The 22,378-nt window shown below is 49.7% G+C and overlaps 3 protein-coding genes across 3 annotated transcripts; 1 reads left to right on the top strand and 2 right to left on the bottom strand.

Annotated features, from left to right (window-relative positions):
- Positions 1-23: 23 nt before the first annotated feature.
- LOC118510657 (dynein heavy chain 2, axonemal-like) lies at positions 24-19,870 on the bottom strand. The gene is made up of 24 exons (XM_036052782.1): positions 19,641-19,870; positions 18,863-19,570; positions 18,334-18,791; positions 16,235-18,269; positions 15,781-16,165; positions 15,330-15,453; positions 14,092-14,414; positions 12,891-14,016; positions 11,761-12,765; positions 11,377-11,529; positions 10,284-11,305; positions 9,163-10,155; positions 8,516-9,079; positions 8,213-8,378; positions 7,427-7,605; positions 6,656-7,315; positions 5,684-6,594; positions 5,166-5,622; positions 4,245-5,106; positions 3,938-4,162; positions 3,623-3,845; positions 2,174-2,535; positions 527-997; positions 24-438 (listed from the first exon to the last, which is right to left on the bottom strand). Exons 1-24 carry the CDS (start codon positions 19,702-19,704, stop codon positions 37-39), a joined length of 13,878 nt encoding a protein of 4,625 aa, XP_035908675.1. The 5' UTR covers positions 19,705-19,870; the 3' UTR covers positions 24-36.
- An 87-nt stretch (positions 19,871-19,957) lies between these two features.
- On the top strand, positions 19,958-21,012 carry LOC118510656. Its single transcript, XM_036052781.1, has 3 exons — positions 19,958-20,503; positions 20,575-20,812; positions 20,874-21,012. Exons 1-3 carry the CDS (start codon positions 20,256-20,258, stop codon positions 20,943-20,945), a joined length of 558 nt encoding a protein of 185 aa, XP_035908674.1. The 5' UTR covers positions 19,958-20,255; the 3' UTR covers positions 20,946-21,012.
- LOC118510655 (luciferin sulfotransferase-like) lies at positions 20,886-22,258 on the bottom strand. The gene is made up of 3 exons (XM_036052779.1): positions 21,920-22,258; positions 21,676-21,855; positions 20,886-21,611 (listed from the first exon to the last, which is right to left on the bottom strand). The coding sequence occupies exons 1-3, from the start codon at positions 22,075-22,077 to the stop codon at positions 20,981-20,983; spliced, it is 969 nt and encodes a 322-aa protein (XP_035908672.1). The 5' UTR covers positions 22,078-22,258; the 3' UTR covers positions 20,886-20,980.
- Positions 22,259-22,378: the final 120 nt, after the last annotated feature.

The raw sequence follows: 22,378 nt of genomic DNA, 5'->3' as shown, positions 1-22,378 counted from the left end.
CGCCACCTGTGCGTGTCTTTCTCTTTTCGACTTCCTCTAGTCATTCAGCAGCAGAGCCGTATTGAACATGGCCCAGGCCTGTGCATCCTGTTGCTCACCAACGAGCAGTGGAAGAGTCAAAATAAATGCATCTTCACTTCGCTCCGGACTGTAAAATACGGGGCACTCGTAGTACGGCGAGCGTTCGGATATTTCTCCACTCTGTCCAGATCTTCGAACAGGACGAAAAGCGACCGGTGGCATCGGACAAGTCATCTCCAAAATGTCCGGTACGGTAAGTGTTTGCTTCTCCCAATCCCAACTACCATTCTCCAACTTCAATCCCCGTGCAATGAAACCGTCCTGTATCGGGATACGCTCCAACGGTTTGTTCGTGGTGTAGATCGTAAAATCCCACCGTAGCTCTTCGAACGGAATTCCGTATGCTTTAGCATGGAGCTTGATGGAAAAAATCGGAGGCAAAAAACTCAATTCCTCAACTTGCTACTCATTCTAATCAACCAAGAGGAAGAAAGTTTCCACCTACCTGCAGTACACCGCTGAGGAAACGGTTCGGATCGGTAAAGCGTCCCAACAGTATCTCCACCGGAAGTTGACCCGTTTCTGTCCACCGTCGAAAGTATTGGACGCGCTCCCGTAGCTGCAGTACCCAATCGGACAGTGACACACGAATCTCAACCGTGCGGGAGCTCGTTTCTGCTTCACCACCTTTGGCCCACCTTTCGGGCACCTTGTTTAGCTGAAGCGCTCCCAACAGCACACTCCACCGGTCCGACTCCTCATCCAGCAGTTCGTTCGTTGCACCCGTCAACATCCGGGACAGACAGTGACAGTCGGACCGGACCCGGGCTAGGATCGCATTGTAGGTGCGAACCTCCGCCAGCAGTGCATCCGCAACGGACGTTCTGTTTGCACCGGCACCCACAATCCGGAGCGCATTCTCGTAGTCCAGGTAAACAGGAAGCGTCGATAAGAGGTCCGAGATTGTTTGCGTTGTCTGCGGTGGAGTGGATAGAATAGGGCGAGAGGAACGATATTTTAAAAACATAGGGAGATCGTTTGTTTTAGGAAGAAAAACTGTAACGAAAACTAAGCGCGTATGTGAGCAACTCGGCTGGATGTGTTGTTTGCGGGCCCTTTTTCTCTTTGTGCAACTGTACGCTTTTTTAACGATACAATCTTTCTTTTGTGCGTTGAATTGCACTTACGGTGCAGGGTTCGGCAAACCGAACTAGATGCAGAATTATACTATGAGAGTATTTAACTATACATTTAACAGGAAAAACTATTCTATCACAAATTTGTTATCAATTCTAGTATTGGACACCTCACGACGTTCTGGATAACGCAAATCATAAATAGAAAAGTACTCTCACCGCACTGAGACCAAGGGTCCGTCCTAATCATAGAAGAAGACTACGAGATAAATAAGGTTTTACATTGCTATGTTCAAATTCCACCATAAAGATGGGGATAGAGAATTTCTAAACTAAGAACCTTCCTTTTTTAACTGAAGCATTTAAATTGGATTAAAAATGGAATTGAAGAATTTAAAAAGAAATCTCTAATATGGCATACAGTGCATTCCCACGCAGAAAGAAGCCACAATGACGATAATATTGTCAATAATTGAAGAACTCCTGGACCCATCTTCTTCATCCAAATACATCTCCAACGAGCTGACTGGCAATTAATGGCAATGACGCAACGACGATTTAAAAAAAAAAACTTTACGTACAAAATGTGCTTATAGCTTTGGGTATTTTAAAGATGCTCCTATTATGAAGCAATATACTGAAACAACGGGCCTATCCAAATCCTAACTTTTAATTTTTTTTCTAATATTGAGGTTTTGCCTTGAAGAGTTTTTTTTTACAATGATATTTTTTGACAATTTGTATGAATAAAATTGATATAAAAATTTTTTTGGACTTATTTAAAAAAGGATTAGCAAATTATTCCCGTTGAACGAGGTGAGATACGTTGTCCTACGATTCCGGTAAAGTTTCAAACAATTCATTGAAGAAGAAAATAAGCTCAAGCGAACCAAGGTCTGCCGAACCCTGCCGACTGGGAGCAAATAAAAAAGCTCGACATAAAATCTCGCCTAGAAATCGTTCCAGCGCTCATACTGTAAACGTTTCTTTTATCGGACTGGAAAGTGTGTACTTACGCGCTCATGATCCTGTCCAGCGTGTTGCTGTGGCTGCTGCTGTTGTTGTTGCTGCGATCCATGCTGGGCCGGGTCCTTTGCCACTCTGGTTAGCATCTGCAGCATGTAGTCGGAGCGTGATTTCAAATATTTAATGTTTGCGTTCTCGTGCTGGCCAAAGACATCAATGCCGTCGCGGTCTGGCAGCTGGGTGCCGATGAACTCCACGTACGTCTGGTACGGTCCGTCCCGTGGCATCCGGAACCAACCACGTGGGGTGGGCGACGGTGCCGCGACAGTCGTCGGTGCTAGCAGTCGCGATTCGAACAGATCCTCCAGATATGTCTCGTAGATGCGACGGTCCCAGCGTGAGCCGATTTGAGCTAATTGAAATCAATTGAACAAATTTCGATAAAGATTCGCATGAATATATGGTTTCGCTCTATGCCGCTGTGCTGCTCGCTATATCTCTCGCTAGGAGAGCAATTTTTTTTTTTGCATAACTCCCTATGCCTCTCAACCATGACATTGACCATCATTGGACAAGCTGCGGTGCGCCTGTGACAAAGTATCTTTCGGTCATCAATTGCTGATCAATTGTTTTGAATGGGCGCACGATTTACGATACGCGGCACCAGCAACATCAAGAAACCGGCTTCGTCAATAATAAAACCATCGTAACCCTAACCCTCAAGATGGACACACTTGAGCGGAGAGACACACTCATCCAATGGGTTGAGTGCCGAAAGGCGAAATTCGGCCTCCATAAATTGATAGACAGCAATCTCGATAAAGTTTTGCGGTCGGCGAGCCTTTGATGTCTCATGATCATTCATAAACTGACGGCAGTGACGATTTTCAATTTTCGGTCTGTCATAAAAGTGTATTAAGACGAAAACGGGCAACGGGCAAACGCAATCACGATGGAGCTGGTCACCTGCTGAGATTGCGGGGTCACAACGGCTGTCATTTCGTTTTAGTGCATGAATCGTTAAGCTACACAACCCTTTTTCGCTTGAGCATCTTCCGCCATCCAGCACTTGAAGTTGTTGGCATTGAAAGACATATTTTGATGAGGACGACTCCGAGGACTCCAGCTCCGAGCGAGGAATATGCCTAAGAGAAAATAACTCTTTGCTTCACAAAATTGGAGCTTTGTCCAGGATGAAGTAAATTGATACAAACCAAATCTAACTCCACATCCACATTCAAGTGCAAAGTGCAAGCATTCAACGAAAAGTTAATTTTTGATGACCTATCCCGGAAGTAAAGGTTAATCCCGCATCGCCATTCCTCCCAACAAGATGTAAACGATATGACCTTTTGCCACATTGACCTCACCTCGCCAGCACACTTATGTGTAATTACAGACGCTCCTTGTCGCAAATGGTGGTTTAAACAAATTTGCTTAAATATTCCATGCTCTAAGCTGATCCCAACCCAACGTCGCTCGGCGAGACTTTCACTTACCACCATAGCAAAGCTCAAGGGCGGCACCCTTTATAAACTGCCAGGGCGTCGCATCGTGCTGTTGCTCATCCTCGCCCTGATCCAAACCATGAAAATCGTCCTCGAGGCTAACGTCCGCGCTCGAGGCTTTCGTACGGCCACCCTTGCCACGCTGATGCCGCGGGTCAGGAGCTTTCTTCACCAGCAACTTCTCCAGCCCGTACGACACAAGACTTTCTGCCAGCTGGGAGGAAATGGGAAGAAAGCGAAGAAAAGGTAATGTACAAGAATGCGCACCGGAGCGTGATAAAGTGCCATTCTACGGAGAACACCTACGCAAAAATCATTGTTGACAAACTGGTACGGTTCGATCCAGCCGAGCTGTTGAAAGTTGTTCCGCTCGAGCAGCAAACCGTGCAGAAAAGCCATCGCGAACAGCAACCGCTTGTAGTGCGTCTCGGTGCCAGCGTTCGTGGAACTCCCTTTCATGGCGGCGGTCGATTTCTTGAACCGTGCCTCACCGATTTCGTCGTACAGATTGCCCATATGACGCTTGATGCCCTGCAGGAAAGGATGAGCAAACAGTCAAATTCCACGCTGATTGACAGTTTCTGTTCGTCGGTGACGCGACGCTCAACAATACCTTTGGCTCTTCGTATGTCAGCTTGATGCAGTTTTGCAACACTGACAGGGGCAGTGCCTCGTGCGGCTTGGAGCTAAGCCACAGGCGAAACTTGGAGTTGAGATTGTTGCGCTTCAGGAAAGCGACCACGTGGGGAAGCTGCTTCAGGAACGCGACGGAAAGATGACAATCGCTAACGTACAGCCAAGCTTCATCCATTATGCATCGTCGGAGCAGCCCGATAAACGCTTCCATTCGGTCCTCGGTTATTGCGAGCGTTTCGAAACACTTCTTGCCCTCACCTTCTTCCGTCGGCGACCCGTGCGCTTTACGGGCTAACCGTTCCAGCTTTGCCAGAGGATTAGAAGTGCCACGCAGAAGCAGCAGCACCAGGGTGTGGGATGTTGACTCCTGGTAAGCGTCGTCCAGCGAACCCACGGGCACATTGACGTATTTCGCTCCCAACGTGTCCCGTGTGAAGTCACTCATACAATTTTCAATCCGATCCAACCGCAAGCTTCGGACGATAAGATATTTCTGGAACTGTTTCAAATTTATCTCCCAACTGCCGGGCAGCGGCGATACTTCGGGCACCGACGAAAGGTACCACTGTCTCCAGTCGTCCGGCAGTTCGGCGAATGATTCCACTATGCCGTGAAATCCTGGCAGTCGGTCCAGGTCGGTCAGCTGATCCCAGTGGCGGTCGGTAAGCCAACTGCGGCAAGGGTTTTCCATCTGCTCTTGGCGATCGATTTTACCGGCTCCAAATATGAGGAAGCGAAATTCGCGTGGACTCAACGCTTCCTCGGCAAACAGTAGACGAACGCAGAGGTAGAACGCGAAAAGCTTCCGATCGTTTTCGAACAATCCGCGGGACACAATGCTTTGGGGGGAAGAAAGAATCGGTAAGAAAGAAACATGGTTTCCCGGACGAATCATTACCGGAAGACATTGAATGTATGATAATCGTCTATTCGGCGCTTTCTTTCGGCAACCTGTTGCACACGTCCACTGCGCTCAAGCGAGATCAGGAAGAGGGCCTGATACCAGTCCAGAGAGTAGCGATAGAGTGGATTGAACAGTTGCAGATCACCAAGCACGAGGAATAGTAGCGCTGAACGGGCAGCACAGCTTCGATACACTTCCCGGGAAGTTTCGATCTCGAGACGAGTCTGCTCGGCCTGCTGTAATCCGCTCGACACAGTTTCGAACGTAGCGCGTGAGCTTTCCAACACACGGTACAACTCTTCGTCCTCCAGGAGCGGTATTTTACTTTCGTTCAATATACGCAATATCTGCTCCTCAAGATCTACAAGAGTTTTCTTGTTTTGCAGTATGGTTTGCTGCAGTAATTCCTTACGCTCCTCGAGTGACGGATTTTCACTCTGTACCAGCAGTCCTAGAATGGAACAAAATAGACGGCATGATGATGCAAATCGTAGATATCCTGGTCAACTTACCCAACATTTTCATTTCCAGCCCTTCCGCAGCCAGCACAAAGCTCAGCTGATTCACCCGCTTCACCAGCGCACCCGACATACGCAGCGGTTCCTGTCCAACCAGATACAAAGGATGCGCCATTTCGCTCGATTGATTCTTCTGCCGACACTTGCCACAGTTCGTCGCAACCGTGTCTCGCAGTGTAAACAGTTCGTCCAGCTCACTCACATTCCTACGGTTAACGTTTTCCACCATCAGTGGTTCGTGGCGTTCGAACGCTTCCACCAACGTTGACTCACAAATTTCATCATCAAAATCGACCAACTTTACACGCCCCTCCAGCTCCGCAATCAACCACTTCTGGGCCTCCTCCTGCGGATCAACGATCAACGCCACGCGTGTACTTTTCATCAGAATCGTAGCATTTTCCGCCGAAAAGTCGTCCGGCGGGAGACCGTTCTCGTGCCACCGGATCAACACACCCGGATCGTAGAAGTAGGCAGTGAGTGAAAATTTAGGCGTGAAGGGCGTTTCGTGCATTTCCAGATCGATTAACCACTGGGCGAGAAGGTTGGTACGCGTTTCTATGTTTACCGGACCGAGATAGGTGAGATATCCGGCCGCTAGCAGTGTGTCACCGATCAGCCGGGCATAGGTGGACTCCAGCTCGCTCTTTGTCGCAAGCCACCGGGTACATTCGCCAGCCAGGTTGTTCACCAAGTTACGAGCGCGCTCTAGCTTGAGCGCCATTTGGCGAGCTGTCTCTTCCAGCAGTAGCTTCTCGGCCATCTTTGCATCGTACTCCGCCCTTAACTGGGCCAGCTTTTCGGCCAGTTCGATCAGCTTCCGTTCTGCAGCTGCCAGCTCATTCTGTTTCTCCAACAGCGATGCATTAGCATCCTCCATTTTGCGAATTTTTGGACCTACGAATCTACGAATAGGGATCTTAGTCAACGCACTCGTCGGAAGGGCTGCAAGTGAGGAGAACCTACTTGTACACTTTGCCATAGTTTTCAATCGCCCGTACCCAAAGCATCAATGACTTGGCCGCTTTCGAAACCGTTCCCACCTTATCCGGTTCCAGGTCCGGATTTCGCACATAACCCCCGATCGTCTTAAGCGTCCGCTCGGTGATATTGTTCCGATCGAAACCTTTCAGCGTGTCCAAGAATTTTTGCTCACCCAGCTGACGCTTCGACTCCGCCCAGGTTGGCTCCTTGCCGAGCAGTATCATCACCGCCTCCATCACCAGCTCCACACGGGTCGGCGGACGGCTGTACGATTTGATCTCGTTCATGTCCTTCTTGTTGAGTGAATCGAGCGCGGCCACGGCCGCATTCAGTGCCGGCATCGCGCGCTGCAAGTCGGCCCCAGCAACCTCCGCCAGCTGTTTGCACACAACCTCTTCCGCACCGATCTTGACACGCTTCACCGACACCTCTTCCGTCTGTTCGTCCGCTTCCCTCGTTTGGCGATCGATCTCCTCCAGAAACTCGTCCAGCTGCTCCTGAAACGTCGCTATCTCGCGCTGCCGCTGCTGGAGCTCCTCGGAAAGATTGGCCACCTTTTGTGTCGCATCCTCGATACGTTCGATACCGATGCGAAACTTGCGATGGAGGGCCTGTAATTCTAGCCTTTTTACGCGTAACACTCTGCGAACGGGGTACAGTAACGAAGTTTAGCGAAACACAGAACCGCACCAAAGATAAGAAATTCAAATTTATCATTCACTCCCAACCCCTCTCTGAAATTCGCCAACTGACCTTTCGAACGTATCGAGCAGCTCGAAATACCAACTGCAGGGTGCAATTATATTCCGCTTAGCGGCGGTCGGCAAAATCGCCTCCGTTTGGATCGCATAATGTATGCGAAACAATAAATCATGCGTCGATTTCTGAAGCCGACTCTCGGTACTTTCGACCAAGCTTTCTCTTCTTCGGGCCTGCAGGGCGACGGACAAAACTATTATGTTATAAAGGGACGAGTTGAATAATTTACAAAAAAAAAAAAAAAGAATTCACATAGTTAGACCGTCACAGCGAGCGAGTGATAATAACTCAATTCAAGGCGCTGAAAGCTAAGACCGGTTCGTGATGACATCCTCTCTACCGGCTGGTAGCAGCAACCAACCAACTCACGCCCTTTCGTTTGCAAACTTGCTAAGCAGCTTCCCGTTCTGCTGTCAACATGAGTTTGTTTGCTTAATTAGTCGTCTCCGTCGGTGGCTACAATGTTTTCTCCCCCCCCCCCCCCCCCCCCCCCTTGGTTTCTGTGCGTTCCGTGTCTTCGCAGCAGAACCTCCTCAAAGTAACAGCAAGAATGGCAACAACAACAAAAAAATGCATTTGCATACCCTTAGGGAAGTTTTTTCTTCTGTGTGTGCTCCACGTCTTGTCCCTTTAGGACGAGTCTTAACGTTTCGTTTGATCAGCTTCAACGTTCAGAAGCACATTTTTGCACGTACCGAACCGCACAGAACGAAACAGGGAAAGGGCTCAAGAACACAAGGATGCTGCCTTTTGGGAGGTAAAAAAAAATGGACGTCTTACCTTCTTGACCGAACTGTCGGCATCCGCTCCCTGGATGTGCACGTCGAGCGGGACGTTTTTGAGCAGATACTTCTGGGAAATCTCCACCAGCGACGCCTCCGGCCAATCGTGCATACAGTCGACGGTGAGAACACGCGCCAGCGATGGATAGCGTTGCAGCATGGTTCTGCAAGCAAATGGCAGTAACGAATGGAGTAGTTAGTAAACCGAATGCATGCTTTTGCTCGATGACAATGAAAGTGAAACGCTTCTGTTTGAAGAATGCCACAGGCAAGGTCAAGACCACCGGCAAGAGGTACGAACCTGAATGCAGCCACTTCCAAGGGTAAGCACAGGACAAAGTGTAAATTGGTCCGTACTTTCTGCCACGAGTCCATCGTGCTCAGGACGCGCTCCTTGGTGCCTTCTCCCAGGTTGCTGTGGGTCTGCTGCTCGGTTAAGGTATTCTCGCAAAAAAGAACGCCCAGCTCTTCACCGGCTATTATTCCACCGAGCAGCTCCATCAGCCGTTCGTTTGGTTCCGCTTCGACGGTATCGTCCAGATTTACCATCACCAGCTGCACCGTGCCCGGCTGCCCCAGACACACTTGAAACAGTCTCGAAAACTCACTCTCAATCGCTTCCGGTGGGTCTCGAGCCTTTACGTTCAGCCGATGGAAAGTGATCGGTTTGGATGGGGAAAGCCGTGCGGCAAGCTGACAAACTACGGTCCTACCGCTGCCAGGCTGACCCATCAGTACCATGCCGCCCAGCCCGAGCCGAACGTTTCGGAGCACTTTGGTGGCGTGTTGTATGGCTTCCCGGTGGATGATGACGGTTTTCGTAGAATCGTCCGACACTTCACTCCAACGCTCCTCGACATGGGTTCTGTGGAAAGGGTAAGAATGCGCGTAGGAATGGGTAAAAATCTCTTCTCTAAACCTCAAACGCTCTCCAAAAGCTCAAATTACATCAATTGATTAAAATCCCGCACGTCTTCGTAGGGATTCTTGCCCGGGTTGCCGTCGCGCATCATGTCAGTAAAAATTGGACTCTGATTGTTCGGACACAACCCGTGCAGCGTCACCTCAAAATGGCCCGACACGGTTTCGTTCAGCAGCTCGTAGAATTTTCTGTGATCCGCCCGTTCCAACCGGTCCCACGATTCCCGGTAACATTCGTGTATCCACAGCCGCAGTAGCTGTGCCTTTTCCGCCAGATAAGCATCCCGACCGGCAGCGCCCAGACAATGGCACACCGAGCGGACTATGGTGGCGATTGTCTGCAGCGAAAACTGGTACCGGAGCCGGGTCGGTGTGGGCGGCAGTCTTCGCGTGAGGCGCCGTACAAAGTCTACCGTCGCTGGCGCCAACAATCGGAGCACGGATGTCTGCTGTTGCGGTGACTCGCCGAAGGTTGACAGTATCATGTCGGTAAAGATTTGTCCAAGCTGTTCGTCGGCCGGAGGTGTCAGCACCAGGAGATGGCATTTGTTCAGCAAACTTTGCATCACGGGAGGGTTCGGCGAATGGCATTGGTGCAGGCGCATCGCGAGCACCGTTTGACATTGCTCGATGCACATTGGTGTGGCCGACTCATACCAACCGCTCGTGACGCTAAAGCCGCGGATAAACTCATCCACCGCGTACGGGTTGGCGGGAGCGGTGTGCAGATCGTCAAAAAAGCAAACCATTCGTTTGCGATTCTCGGGATACAGGCGAGTTTTCATGATCTTGAGCGCATGGCACCGTAGACGCTTGCGCAGTTGCAGTTGCGTTGTTCTTTGCGTTAGCGCGATGCGCATCGAGGCCCAACGTTCTTGGTCGAGCTCTGAGAGTATGGTCTGCACCAGAGCAGTCTTACCAACGGCCGTTTCACTCGCTACTAGTACTGGCGCTCCATTTCCCATCATTGCCTTCACGAGAAATTCATGTGCGATCGTTTGCGGGCTTCGTACGTATGGGCTAGGGCACGAGGGAAACAGGGAAAATGAAATGAAACGAAACCCACTCATTAGGGGCGTCACTTCCGCAAAACGATCAAGATGTCCGATTGTCACAACTCGAACGTGGAATGCCTAGTTGACACCTACCTACGATAAATGGTGCTCCCTTGGCTATCACCGTCCACCGTCCCTGTCGGTATCTGGGACAGCTGCAGCTGTAGTTTTGTATCCCACGGCCGCCACGTGCCCTCCGGAAGGTCAACATAGAACTGGTACACGTTTCCCTTTAACGGGTAGCCCGCCTCGGGATGCTGCTCCCGGATCAGTAGATCATACCGTCCCCGTGCTCCTTCATCGTCCATCGAACCACCGACGGACCAGACGGCACAGAAAAAGAACACCTTCACCAGCGCTTCCGACCACCGCTGGAGCATCGGTTCGCCCGTCTCCGGACGCCACACTTTGCTCATATCGAATGGCGCAAGCAGGCTATCACACAGCTGACAGAACGTGCGTACCAGCGACACATCGGCAATCGGCGCAACGGTACGGCACTCCTGTCGGCGGAAGGAAAGCAACGGTTCCATGTTTTTCCTCACCAGTTCTTGCAACTGCTCGCGCAACAGAATCTGTGGCTTCTGCTCCAACCAAACGTCCACCAACTCCTGCCAACCGAGATCATCCGGGCCGATGTGGACGAGCGCGAAATGTGACACCGACGAGGGCGTCATCGTACGCAGCGGACCAACGCACTCGACGATCACTTTCACGTCACGGTCAGGGCCGCTGGTCGTAATCGGCGTAAAATCGTTGCTCATGTAGTGCCCGGGGCGTGCTAGCTGGGCGACGCAATCGATCCATTCGCTGCACGGTACGCTATCGAATATCAAACACTTTCTACCGATGCACTCACCGGAGGATGGAGAGCTCAAGCTCGCCTGTATGAGATTGTCCAGCCATTCGCGGTCGAATACACGCGGCTGGGTGGACTTCCGCAGTGTGTTGGGGATGAGGCGACAGACGGCGTAGGCGGGCTTCGGTATGGCAAGGGCAATATCGATGCAGGCACTTTTGCCCGTTCCTGGCGTTCCGGTCACCAGTATCGGGCGGCCGGTAGAAAGAAGTGACTGATGGAGCAGCAGAACCTTGTCAATCATACGATCGGAAAGCTGGCGGGAATTAATGAAACAACGAGATGTGACACTGGCTCTTTAATACTCGATTAAGCTGACCTGATTACCTTGAGTTGCAAAGCTTTACACCGAGTTTGGACGACATCGATCAGGTCCTGGTTAGTGACTCGAAACGGCACATCAAACCCTCCGAACACAAGACTCAACTTCCGGTGGCAATCTTCCATTTCTTCGTCTGATATACATCCTGTAAAGGTATTCTAAAGGTAAAGAGAAGCATTAGTACATACATCTCTCTCTTCTTGGACCTAACGACCTCTTAGGACATGCCTGCCACTTCTGGCATGCTAGACTTTATGTGATACGACGTAGTTGAGTAGTAGGTCCTCACTACCGGGGGGATTGGTTCGGACGAGATTTGCACCCCGGTCCTATACCACCGGCTTCGCCATAAATTTCTGAATAAAAGATTACTATTCGAACAAACTTACCACAAAAGTGGAGCAGAACGCTTGCTTCTCTGCGCTCCATTCGCGTACTGTGACGTCATCCGGATTGTTATTGTTTACATTCGTCACGCGTTTGACAAGTTGCATGTTTTCAATTAGAAGTTTTAATTTCCGCAATGAGAACAGTCCTCTCTCGACCAGCTTCGTACTAGATAGCTTAACTTGGCGAAGAAACACCTCAGTTAGTTTCGCAATTCGTGTACTGTGATCACAGCCAGCCAACCAAAGCCAAGATTCGATCACTTTCACTCGATCGACGGTGGTGAAGTGTACGGGACGGAACAGCGTCCTGTCTAATTGCTCCGCCATCTTCCTGTTGGTGATCCGGCACCCTGAACTGGTAAGTGCAAACATTTGAAACCTTTCTCTGGCAATACACTTCCGCTTAATCGTCACCGGTTTGCGCGGAGTGATGATGGTCTCCCGGGCATGGTCACCGATTTGTGCCACGATACTGTTTGGCAATCGCTCGAAGCAACGAAACACAAGCCATCCTCCGACCATTTTCATCCCATTCACGATGCGCATCAGATACTCCATGCGAGAATTTTCATCACACTCCACCGTGAGCAGGAACGCGCCCAGCGAATGGGCCAAACTTTCCAGCAACACTTGCCGACCTCCACATCCGCCGGATGTGCTTAAGAGCAGTGGAATTTGATGAAAATTCAACGCACAAATCGTTGCCATCCGTGCCCGTTCGCTGACGGGTGTGAGCAACATTGGATCGGTGGAGCGTTTGCATTCGTACCCGTAGGAAAAGCGGGCGTTCAGCAGCTGTACAGTGCACTTGCGCCCGGTAGGATGCCAGTACGAGTGTAGCTGAGATATCCACTCGAAGGTTACCAATCCGTGCAGCTCCTTGCGGCGACAGAGCCGTCCGATCAGGTCCCGCGCATTTAGCTCAAGAACTAGCAGATCGTGCAGTTTCTTACTTTGCCACTGCGATTCTAGCTTGCCTGCCGAAGCCGTCAATTCTTGAAGTAACTGTCATGGGGACACGAAGACAAAATGTGAATGAGACGATCCGAGTATCACGCCAGTTATTCATGTCCTGGATGCATCAAATATTTGGCCATAGAACAGCGAGAGAGAGACTATCGAAAACGTACCTTAGTGTGCAAGGCACGCAACATTTTCAACGGCTTTTTGTTACCGAGCAGACTGCACTGCACCAAAGCATTCCTGGTATGCAGCGTGTGCTGCAGCTCGGCACTCTTCAGACACAGCTGCAACGGCCAGCTGCGCAACCAGCCCGACTCCACCCGTCTGAAGTAACCCCGCCGGAGGGCCGTATGACATGACGACAATAAATCTTGCATCGCGCCGTGAATGTGACATTCGAGTACGTTCATGAATTCAGTCACACCATCCGGTTCCCGTTGCGGATCGGCCGGTGCCTCAGCGAACGGTACGAATTCCTGGTCCCGGGTGTACACACCACCGATGCCGGGAGCGTTCTGTTTGCCCCGCTCAAGCAGATGGAACCGTGTAACGTTTTCGTACAGCATTGGCAGGGATTGCTCCAGCTGGGTGTAGTTTAGCGGTGCCGAGATCAAACGGACGAGCTGGCTGTCCGAAAGTAGATAAAACCGGGCGAAAACTTCACGCTGCTCGCCCAGCACATCGTCCAGCGCATTGGCCTGCTGATTGAGCCGCTTGCGGACGGATTCAAGCTCGGCGATGAATTCTTGACCTACCGGGCACACGTCCTCCACGAGCCGCACTGATGAGATGTAGCGCATCAGTTCACACCACTCTGCGAAACATTCTCGAAATCCATCGTTGAAATGATCCATCTTGGAACCGCGCGCAATGCTTCTGGTGATACGATGCAGCTCGTGCAACGTCCGACACTCGGACTCCATGCGCACAATGATCTCCAGCATCTCCTCGATCAGTCCCAGCGTGTGTTCCCAATAGTCGATCAGCGATTGGTACGGATGGCGATGGGGCGATCGTCGAAGTCGATTTATGATCCCAATATTATCCGATAGCGTGGTGAAATGGGTACCAGGGTTGCGCAGCTCCAGAAAGCCGGCCCCACCCGATGCTTGACGGATGCGGAATTCAATTGCCCGGACTTGTAAGGCCACCGCCTGTAGGTCGAGCTCTACCTCGTGCTCCTTGCGTGCCGCAAAGCACAGATCGAGCAGCTCTTCCTCGTAATTGTACAGCCCCAGTTCGGTCATTGCGTGAAAGCTGCACAATTCGCCGGGCAATTCGTTTGCTTCGCCGCTACCCAACATTACCCAATGACAACAAAGGAAGGTCACAATAGCTCCGGCAAGAAGCGGAATCGCCAACACTTACCATCGGGCTATTTCTTTCACCTTGAGCCAGTGACGCTCCTGCATGAAGGAGGCTCTCATCGTACACACGATCGTAACCGTAACGCAAAAGTGCGAAATTTCTTCACCTACGCGTGAGAACACATCGAACGCTTCGTTACCGATTGGACCTTCGGCGAGGATAGCGTACGTTTGTCTAAAATGGCCCGACATCACGTTTAGCTCGATCTCGTCCGCTGTGCTATAGCTTTCGGCCATGATACGATCCCGTTCGATGCGCCACTCTTTCACGAGAATCCACACCTGACGTAAGTTCTCTAGCTTGGAACGAATTTCTCGGAGAGCCTAGCAGAGAAATATTGGAATGTGTGTGATCCGTATATTAGTAGAATTGTTTCTCAGAAAATGTCGCCATATTTGTTTGTCGTTAGTAGATCGCTGAATGACGCCATTTTTGGTTTAGTGGAATTATGTTGCAGGAAACCACGTGTCCTTGAGTAACTAGTTCTGTGCAGCCTCACTCGTCTACAGGCTTGTCAAACTTAATTCTGCATGAATATTTTTCTCATGACTTTTTTACGGACACGCAGGTTATAATGTTTATATGATCCAAGTTTACCAAGCGAGATTTTTCGTTTATGTTGTCTACTAGTTGTAGGCGACTATATAATACGTCTTCCCCGAGGAGAGTGTTTGACATGCCTGATTTAAATCTTAATTGTGATTCACGTACAAACGCCACCAGTGCAAATGAAATCGCAATGACCAATTCCTCAATCAGCGCATGAGGTGCCTTACTATCCGAGAAACAAGGGTGCAAAGGGTGCTTTCTTTCAGTGCAAACTAAATCTAAATATAAACAATGACTTTTCACTTGTTGGTAGACGTTTTCTCGGTAACGCCACTAAGCGATTTGCTTCAAATCAATTGAAGGTTAAGGACACACACACGCCGTCTAACTATCTAGACTAGAAAAATGGGCGAAGAAAACGTTCACCATTTAGCAAGTGTAAGCGATGTTGAGCCGGCGAATCTTGCCCAATGGCGTTTGCCTGTTTGAATCAACCGATTGCTTGCTGGTGAGCTAATGCTGGGAGTTCCCAACAGCTTCAACGGTATGCAATCGATCTGCTCGCTCATCTTGTTGCACTTTACCCCGCCAAGAACAATGGCATTGGGCAATGCTGTTTGTTGCAGCTTGGAAAAAAAGTGGCGTGATGTAGCAAAGAGGAATAAAATAATGACCATAACAGAACTTACGGGCAACCGCACATAATCGACACCGAGCAACCGCATCCGTTCCTCGATCTCACGCTCGCGGCGTTCTAGCACTTCCAATTGCATCATTAAACGGTCAATTGCTTCGAATGCTTCGTCCGGAGTCCTACGGGATGAACGAGATGAGGGTAAAAGGAAATGCTTACCCATTCGACACACACACACACAGAGGCTTCGGAGCATCAGCAAAAAGCCCTTTTGTTGGGTCTCCCAACCCACCCGCAGGCTAGGCTAGAGCGTGCCCGAACTCCAAAATATCCCCGTCCATGTGCTGCTTGCTGCCAGCAAAGCCATTAGATACGCTGCTAGTGGCCTCATAAAACCCTTAGATCTGCTCGTCAATTTCATGTCCATTCCATGAAACAAGTCCCGCCATCCCGACCCCCTCCCCCCCCCCTCCCCCCTCCTATCTCACGCTCCACTATCCGCTTACGAGTCTTCCGAGGTGGGCATTTCTTCTCGCAACATCTTCAACATTTGCAGTGCATCCACCTTGAGCGCATCGGCCGCTCCGGTCATCGACAGCTTGAACTGATCCTGATAATTTTCTATCTGCTCGCGAATTGCCTTCAGGTCCGCCTGATACTGGGCCCAAATTTGGTCGATGTTGCGGCGAAGCTCGTACGCTTCCGGTAGCAAATCGGCGACATACTTTTCCAGCACCACAAAGTACTTTAAAATGAGTGCAATTTCTTGCTCCTTCTCGGGCAGCTCCGCAAAGCAGGTCTGGTAGCGTTGCTCCAGCTGCTTCAGTTCGTACACCTCCATCGGTTCGTGGCGTAGCTCTTCTATGTTTTGCTTCAAAATGTTGTTAAAATCTATGAAGAAAATAGTAAATGGAGGTTAACATGTATGCTCTTCCCATAGCATTCATTTCAAACACTTACCAATAATTTTTCCATAAGCAATACACTTCAAATATTCGATGTAGTTCGTCTGCCATTCACCAATGTGGCTCGTGAGGGCGTACTTTAGCTTCAGCGCATCGATTTCCACCGAACGACAAACCACAAAATCGCCCTGCGTTGACAGTTGGTTCTGCAACTCTTCAAACTTTTCGATATTCTTCTGGAAGGCGTCGGAGGTCATGGCGGTCAACTTGAAGCGCTCAATAAAGGCGGCCTTATCGACGCACCAAAATGGCCGAAATACGTTCCACTTTGACTGATACGTGCGCAGCAATCGCACCGTGTCATTAATCGTTTCATCGATCGATCTTGTGATCTGGATGTAATCGGGATGTTCGAGTAGCTGAAGGTAAAAGCTGCGCTCACCATTATCCAGCTGGTAACGCCGGGCCATACTCGGGACGGGCCGTATCGTCAGACAAACTTCCTCCGGTAGTCGTCGCAATGTCTGCTCTACCGCTTCGACCGATGGTTCATACACAGCGCCTTCCTTTTTGAGCAAAATCTCTATCATAAGAATTGGGCACGAGTGAGCATTCTCCAGCGACGTTTGGACACCGCGAAGTGTGTTCAGAGTGCAGGTAAAAATGGCCGCCTTCAGTAGCTTATCGATTTTGTGCAAATACTGCTCCCAGATCGTGCCCATCTTCCGTATGTTTGAACCAAGACTATCGTAAACGGTGAAGATGTTTTTACTCACTTCCGTCAGCACTTCGAGCAGTTCGGTAAACACCGTCTTCTTCTGCTCAGCCACACTGTTCATAAGCTGCGCCATATTGACCGGATGTTGTTGGTCTAGACGCACGAATATCATCGTGTAAATTCTTTCCACCAGGGTTGATATCTTGTGGTTTTCACGCTTATAAAGCTCAATCAGATCGAGCAGTTCGCGAACGTTCACTACGTATCCTTCGATGAACTCGCTAAGATCCTCCTCCCAGGTGAGTTTGCTGCGGAGGGGCTCCAATTTCCTTTCCGTTTGCTGTATCATGGGCTTAAAGAACAAGCGCTCTTTGTCCGATATGGACGAAACGACTCCATTAAAATAAAGCACCAACCGGAGCACGTTGTCGAATGTCAGCCGCGTGTTTTCATGTTTCTCCAGGTCCAGGCTGATCGGAACATTAACACCCAACGTTTTGAAGTAGTACGCTTCGTCGAACAGCACCAACAGGCGACGCTCTATGTTCACCTCGAATAGCCCAGGCCGCAAATGGCTACGGCAGATGAGATTCCGCTGATACCAGGACGCCATATCGGTGGTGATCGATTTGTTCCATGACTCGCTGAAGCCTTTCAGTGCTGCCTTTACCTGCTTTTCGCAGGCTTCGTAGAGTGCCAGCACTTCCTCCTGCTGCGGATACTCCGGAAAGAATCGGCAGTTTACTATCAGAGTTCGCAGATGCGTCAAATGGTCAAAGCGCATCTTCAGCACAGCATACCGGCCGGCATGCGGAGGCAACAGCGCAGGGTACTCTGTAATGCCAGCGGATACATCCTTCGAAAGTTGCATTATCTCATCATTCAGCATGCTCCATACTTCACCGATCTTGCGCATGAAGCTTTCGCGAATATTTTCTCGCTTGTAAAAGTTCAGCAGCGTGACGAGTACGTTCAGCTTTTCCTCCAGATTTTCCGACATTAAGAACACGTTCGAGAGCAGATTTTCTATGATATCGTCCAGACTCTTGAGCATCTCCCGGAACTCTCCGATGTACCGGTACCAATCCTTGTTGTTAATGTCCAGAATCGTACTACCGACAGATTCGATTGTTTCGAGAGCGTTATGGAATATCTTCTCCACCTGATCGCAGCGCCGTTCGAACTCTTCCGCATTGTTGCAAAAGAATCGGTACGAGGTGTAGGCCGTACTTTCCGCATACTTGCCAAAGATAAGCATTGCGTCACAGATCTCGAGAATGTCGTGTAAACGTTGCAGAAACGCATTGATGCGATTAAAGATGGCGGCGTAGTCCAGATTCCAGGTGAACTCCCCTTTAAAGTGCTCCAACATCTACAGTAGAGATGATCCTAATTAGTGGTACATTTTTCCTGATAAAAATGAATATTTAACGTACCTCCTCGTAGATAATCTTGTAAGACTCGCAGCAATTAATCTTCATGCGACACACCTCAATGCCGTACCGGGGTGCTCCAGCCAGAATGCGATCTATGTCGATACCTCGCATACAGCAGGCTACGATTTCGTTGCTTAGATACAGGAACAGCTTCGTGATGCTTTCATCCTTGTTGAGATAGTGTGAATCCTGTCCAATGAAGCGTATGATGTGCATCACGTAGATCAACTGTGAGCAAAAATCGTCGGCCGTCTCGAGTGTTCCGATTGCGAAGCATGGGTCAACCAAAAGCTTTAGGAAGGGTATGTTTGATTCTGCTATTTCGATTTCCTTGTCCAAATCTTCCAGCACGTCCTTGAGATGCTTAATGTAGAGGGATTGGGCCAGTTCCAGTATGCGAACGATGTGCTGCACATTGGGCCCTTTGTACTGGAGTCTTATAGCCGTGAGTACTTCATCTGATGGATGAGTCGGGAACAATTCAGTTAACACTGCTTAGTATTTAAAAGTGCTTCACACCCATACTTACGTCGGTAAAGCCAAAAGCTGTACTCATCCGACGGGCAGACCAAATCATCCGGCACGAAATGCTGCGTATCGCTAAGCGTTGCCCGTATCTGCCCGGTCCAGTCAATCACAACTGCCTCGAGACGCTTTATCATCGATCGATTCAACACCACCTCCTGCACCTCCATATCGCTCCCTTCGCGGGGCACGTACAGTAACGTAAAACCGGACAGCTTGTAGTGTAGCTCCGTTAGGTAGGTCATGAACGCGTTAAACCCGTTGATAACGTTCGCCTTTACATTCTCCGACCAGTCCACGTTCGACAGTATCATCGGTCCGTACACCTGCTCTAGCTGCACCAGCAACGAACCTTCAATATCACCATGGAGCGTCCCGAACAGGATATCGTCATGGAAACGCTCCAGCACGTTAAACAGTTGTTCCGGTTCACGCATAAAGTACATCAGATCGTTTATCGGGCAGAGTGGGAACGCCAGCGACGCCGACAGTCTGTTACCATCGTAGAAGATGAAGAGCAGTGGGTTGTTTACATCGGTTAGCCATAGTTTGATAGTTTCGGCCACTTCCTCGTTAAAGTCATCATCTTCGTAGTCGAACAGAATGATCATTCCACGGATGAAACCGACCAACGTTTCCAGATCCTCATCGGAGTAGGCTGGTTTGTCGATCTCCTCCACCGCTTCGACGACCTCTTCAACTACCTTTTTACCTGGAAGTGGAACATGATCTTCAATTTCTTGAACAGGAACCGCAAAAAGACCCGAGCCAATCATTCTTACCTTCATCGCTAGAGTCTGTAAGACTCGAAATTTCACTCATATCACCTTCGTGTTCGGTCGCCATCTTTCGCCTTCCGTGAATGCTTCCGTAGTCACCTGGGGTTGTTGATTGAATGATGGCAAGACCTCCTTGCAGAGTAAAACTCCTACTGTGTTGTTTGTATCCACAACAACCGAACCGCTGCTGAAGCCATTGGTAACGCGTTGCTAGGTGAGAGGACTCTTTGTCAATCAAAGTAACCCTACCAAACAGGGTGTTCTTTTCAACCTGTTGCATATTTACGTGCTAGTCCTCCTAACAACAGCAAAAAAATGGTTCCGAATCGGTGTATCTATATTCTAACCGTTGCCATACACATAGTGCTAGTTGCTGTGGCCGCTACGAAACTGATTCTCCAGGAAAATCTTCGCTCGCAGCTGCTAGAACACGACGACGGATTGCTGATCGCTGGTGGTTCCAACCCTTCGAAAGAGCTCTGGATAGTTAGCCTTCGCCTACTTCAGCTGGTCGACGTCCAGACCATACTACTGCACGCCTCTTCCATCCTCATTTCGAACCGTTTGTTTAACGACCCGTACAGTCGTCACCTGAACGGAATATCTCACCTATGGACCATGCTTACGGTGTGTTGCCTACTGACAAACCTCTTCGCAATGGTGCTTTTCTTTAGATTTGTTGAAATCACCTACAACACCCTGCAGGACTCGCTGTACGGTGGGCTAGAGATGTATCAGTTCGATCCAGCTTGGAGTGAATTTTGGAACGAACTACAAAACCACTCCCGATGCTGTGGTGTGCTCAATCACACCGATTGGCATGGGATGTTGTGGCGAACGGCAGATCAGGAGGCTCAATTTGGAAGGTAATGAATGAATGAAGGGATGGCGTAGTAGTGCGTTGACAACAGTTGATTAATTGCAATTTCAAATCAAGGCTACTAGCTTCAGATACTGCCGATGCGGTTGTGCTCGTGCCAATTAGCTGCTGCCGGAACCGCCACCATTGCAAGGGTGAGCGCGTCAATCTGGGCGTTACTGAGCTACTACGATCGGTTGCCCTGGATGCCACGGACATCATCAATCACGCTGGCTGTATGGATGTGATGAGGAGCAGACTGGCAAACACTGTGCGCATGATCAGTTTGTTAGACGTGGCGCTCTGCTCGTTGCAGGTGAGAGATCTAGCCGTTAAGGAGAGCCGTGAAAACACTACTCTTCTTTCATTTCTTTCAGCTTGGAGCGGTGCTTTGTATGAGAATTTTGTTTATTACCAACCGAAACTTTCAATCAAAGTCCAACATTTGAAAGCGTCCTACCCCGCACTATTGCTTCTCGTTCTCCTATTCAAATAATTTCCGATGCTCAATGTTTGGAGTGTTCGCTTCTGTCCACTGATCGAGCATCTCGATCTGCTCACTGGTCAGCTCCTGTTTCCAGCTCGCCAGCTCTCCCTTCCGCATAAAGCGCTCACCAGCTTCCCGCGGTACGTTGCTTTGATCCTCGTAGTTGCAAGCCTTGTTCTCACGCATTGATCGAAACGAAAGGTGCTCGCATAGCTCTGCCAACTGTGGCTCACTGTAGGACTTGCCGAAAAACTGACAAACCTTCCGCACGACCGCCGGAAGATCACGCTTCATGTCTTCGTACGATAGGTGCAGGATGTTGTTGCAATCACGCAGCTCGTGGTACTCGATCACATGCGCATGGTACGGGGAGTAGAACTGGTGCTCGCGAATAAACGATCGTACGAAGGTGTCCATTGTGCCACGGTAGAAGATCCCCCGCGAGTGATGATAGTACGAAACGGCCACAGACTTTGGGTTGCGCTTGACGTACACGGTTTTTGGCTTTACGGTCCAGTACTGCTTTGGCAGCATCGACACCGGCAGATGGGTCTTGATGAAGCGAGGCCGTGCCGTATTTCGCACTCGTTCGAACGAATTCATCTGCGCATCGTGGATTAAACTTACACTGAAAATGAATTCAAATCAAATCATTATACACTGCTGAAGAGTAACAGGCGAACACCACTTACTCGACAAAAGGAAAGCGAGTTCGTAACGACTCGGCACGTGCTGCTTCAAAGTTGAGATCGTTGCAGATCAACCAAACCATCTCCTGGCACCAGGTGGTTCCACTTTTCGGATACGAGGCGACCCACACATCGTCCGGAAACACTTCCATCTCGAGCAGTTCTTTCTCATGCCGATGAAACCTTCAGGTGGATTTGTAAAGCGTTGCAATTACCAAGATCACCTTTAGCTCGCACTCTTTCTCACCTAGTTGTGTAACAGTGTGCCGCTGGTTGCCAGTTTGGGATGTTGATCGGCACATCACCATACTCTTTCGCACGTACCATAATGTAATCGTCCTCTCCGGTTTGTTCTTTATTGTCCACGTACAGGGGATCGGTTATTTCCGTATATTCAAACGACATCTTGCCTCGATCGTGCTGCAACCAGAACTGTCCGTCGGGTCACTTATCTGCAACCATTTTTAACACTGCTGCTTCAACAAACCCATCATGATTTACTGTGGTCGAGGGATTGCCCACTGCTAACGAGGAAATAGTGAGGGAAAATAAGACCCAAGCATCTTGTTATCACCGCTTTACGCCTCTGTCAGGCTGCACGAACAAACACACACAAACACATCCACGCGCGGGAGCAGATACGTAGATGAATTCTTATCGAAAAAGTAGAGCGGAGAGCTGTTATCTAGTGGCTTGCCAAGATGCA

The sequence above is a fragment of the Anopheles stephensi genome, chromosome 3 (genome assembly GCF_013141755.1).
Source record: "Anopheles stephensi strain Indian chromosome 3, UCI_ANSTEP_V1.0, whole genome shotgun sequence".
Classification (NCBI taxonomy): Eukaryota; Metazoa; Arthropoda; class Insecta; order Diptera; family Culicidae; genus Anopheles; species Anopheles stephensi.
This window is presented reverse-complemented; position numbering and strand designations above follow the sequence as displayed.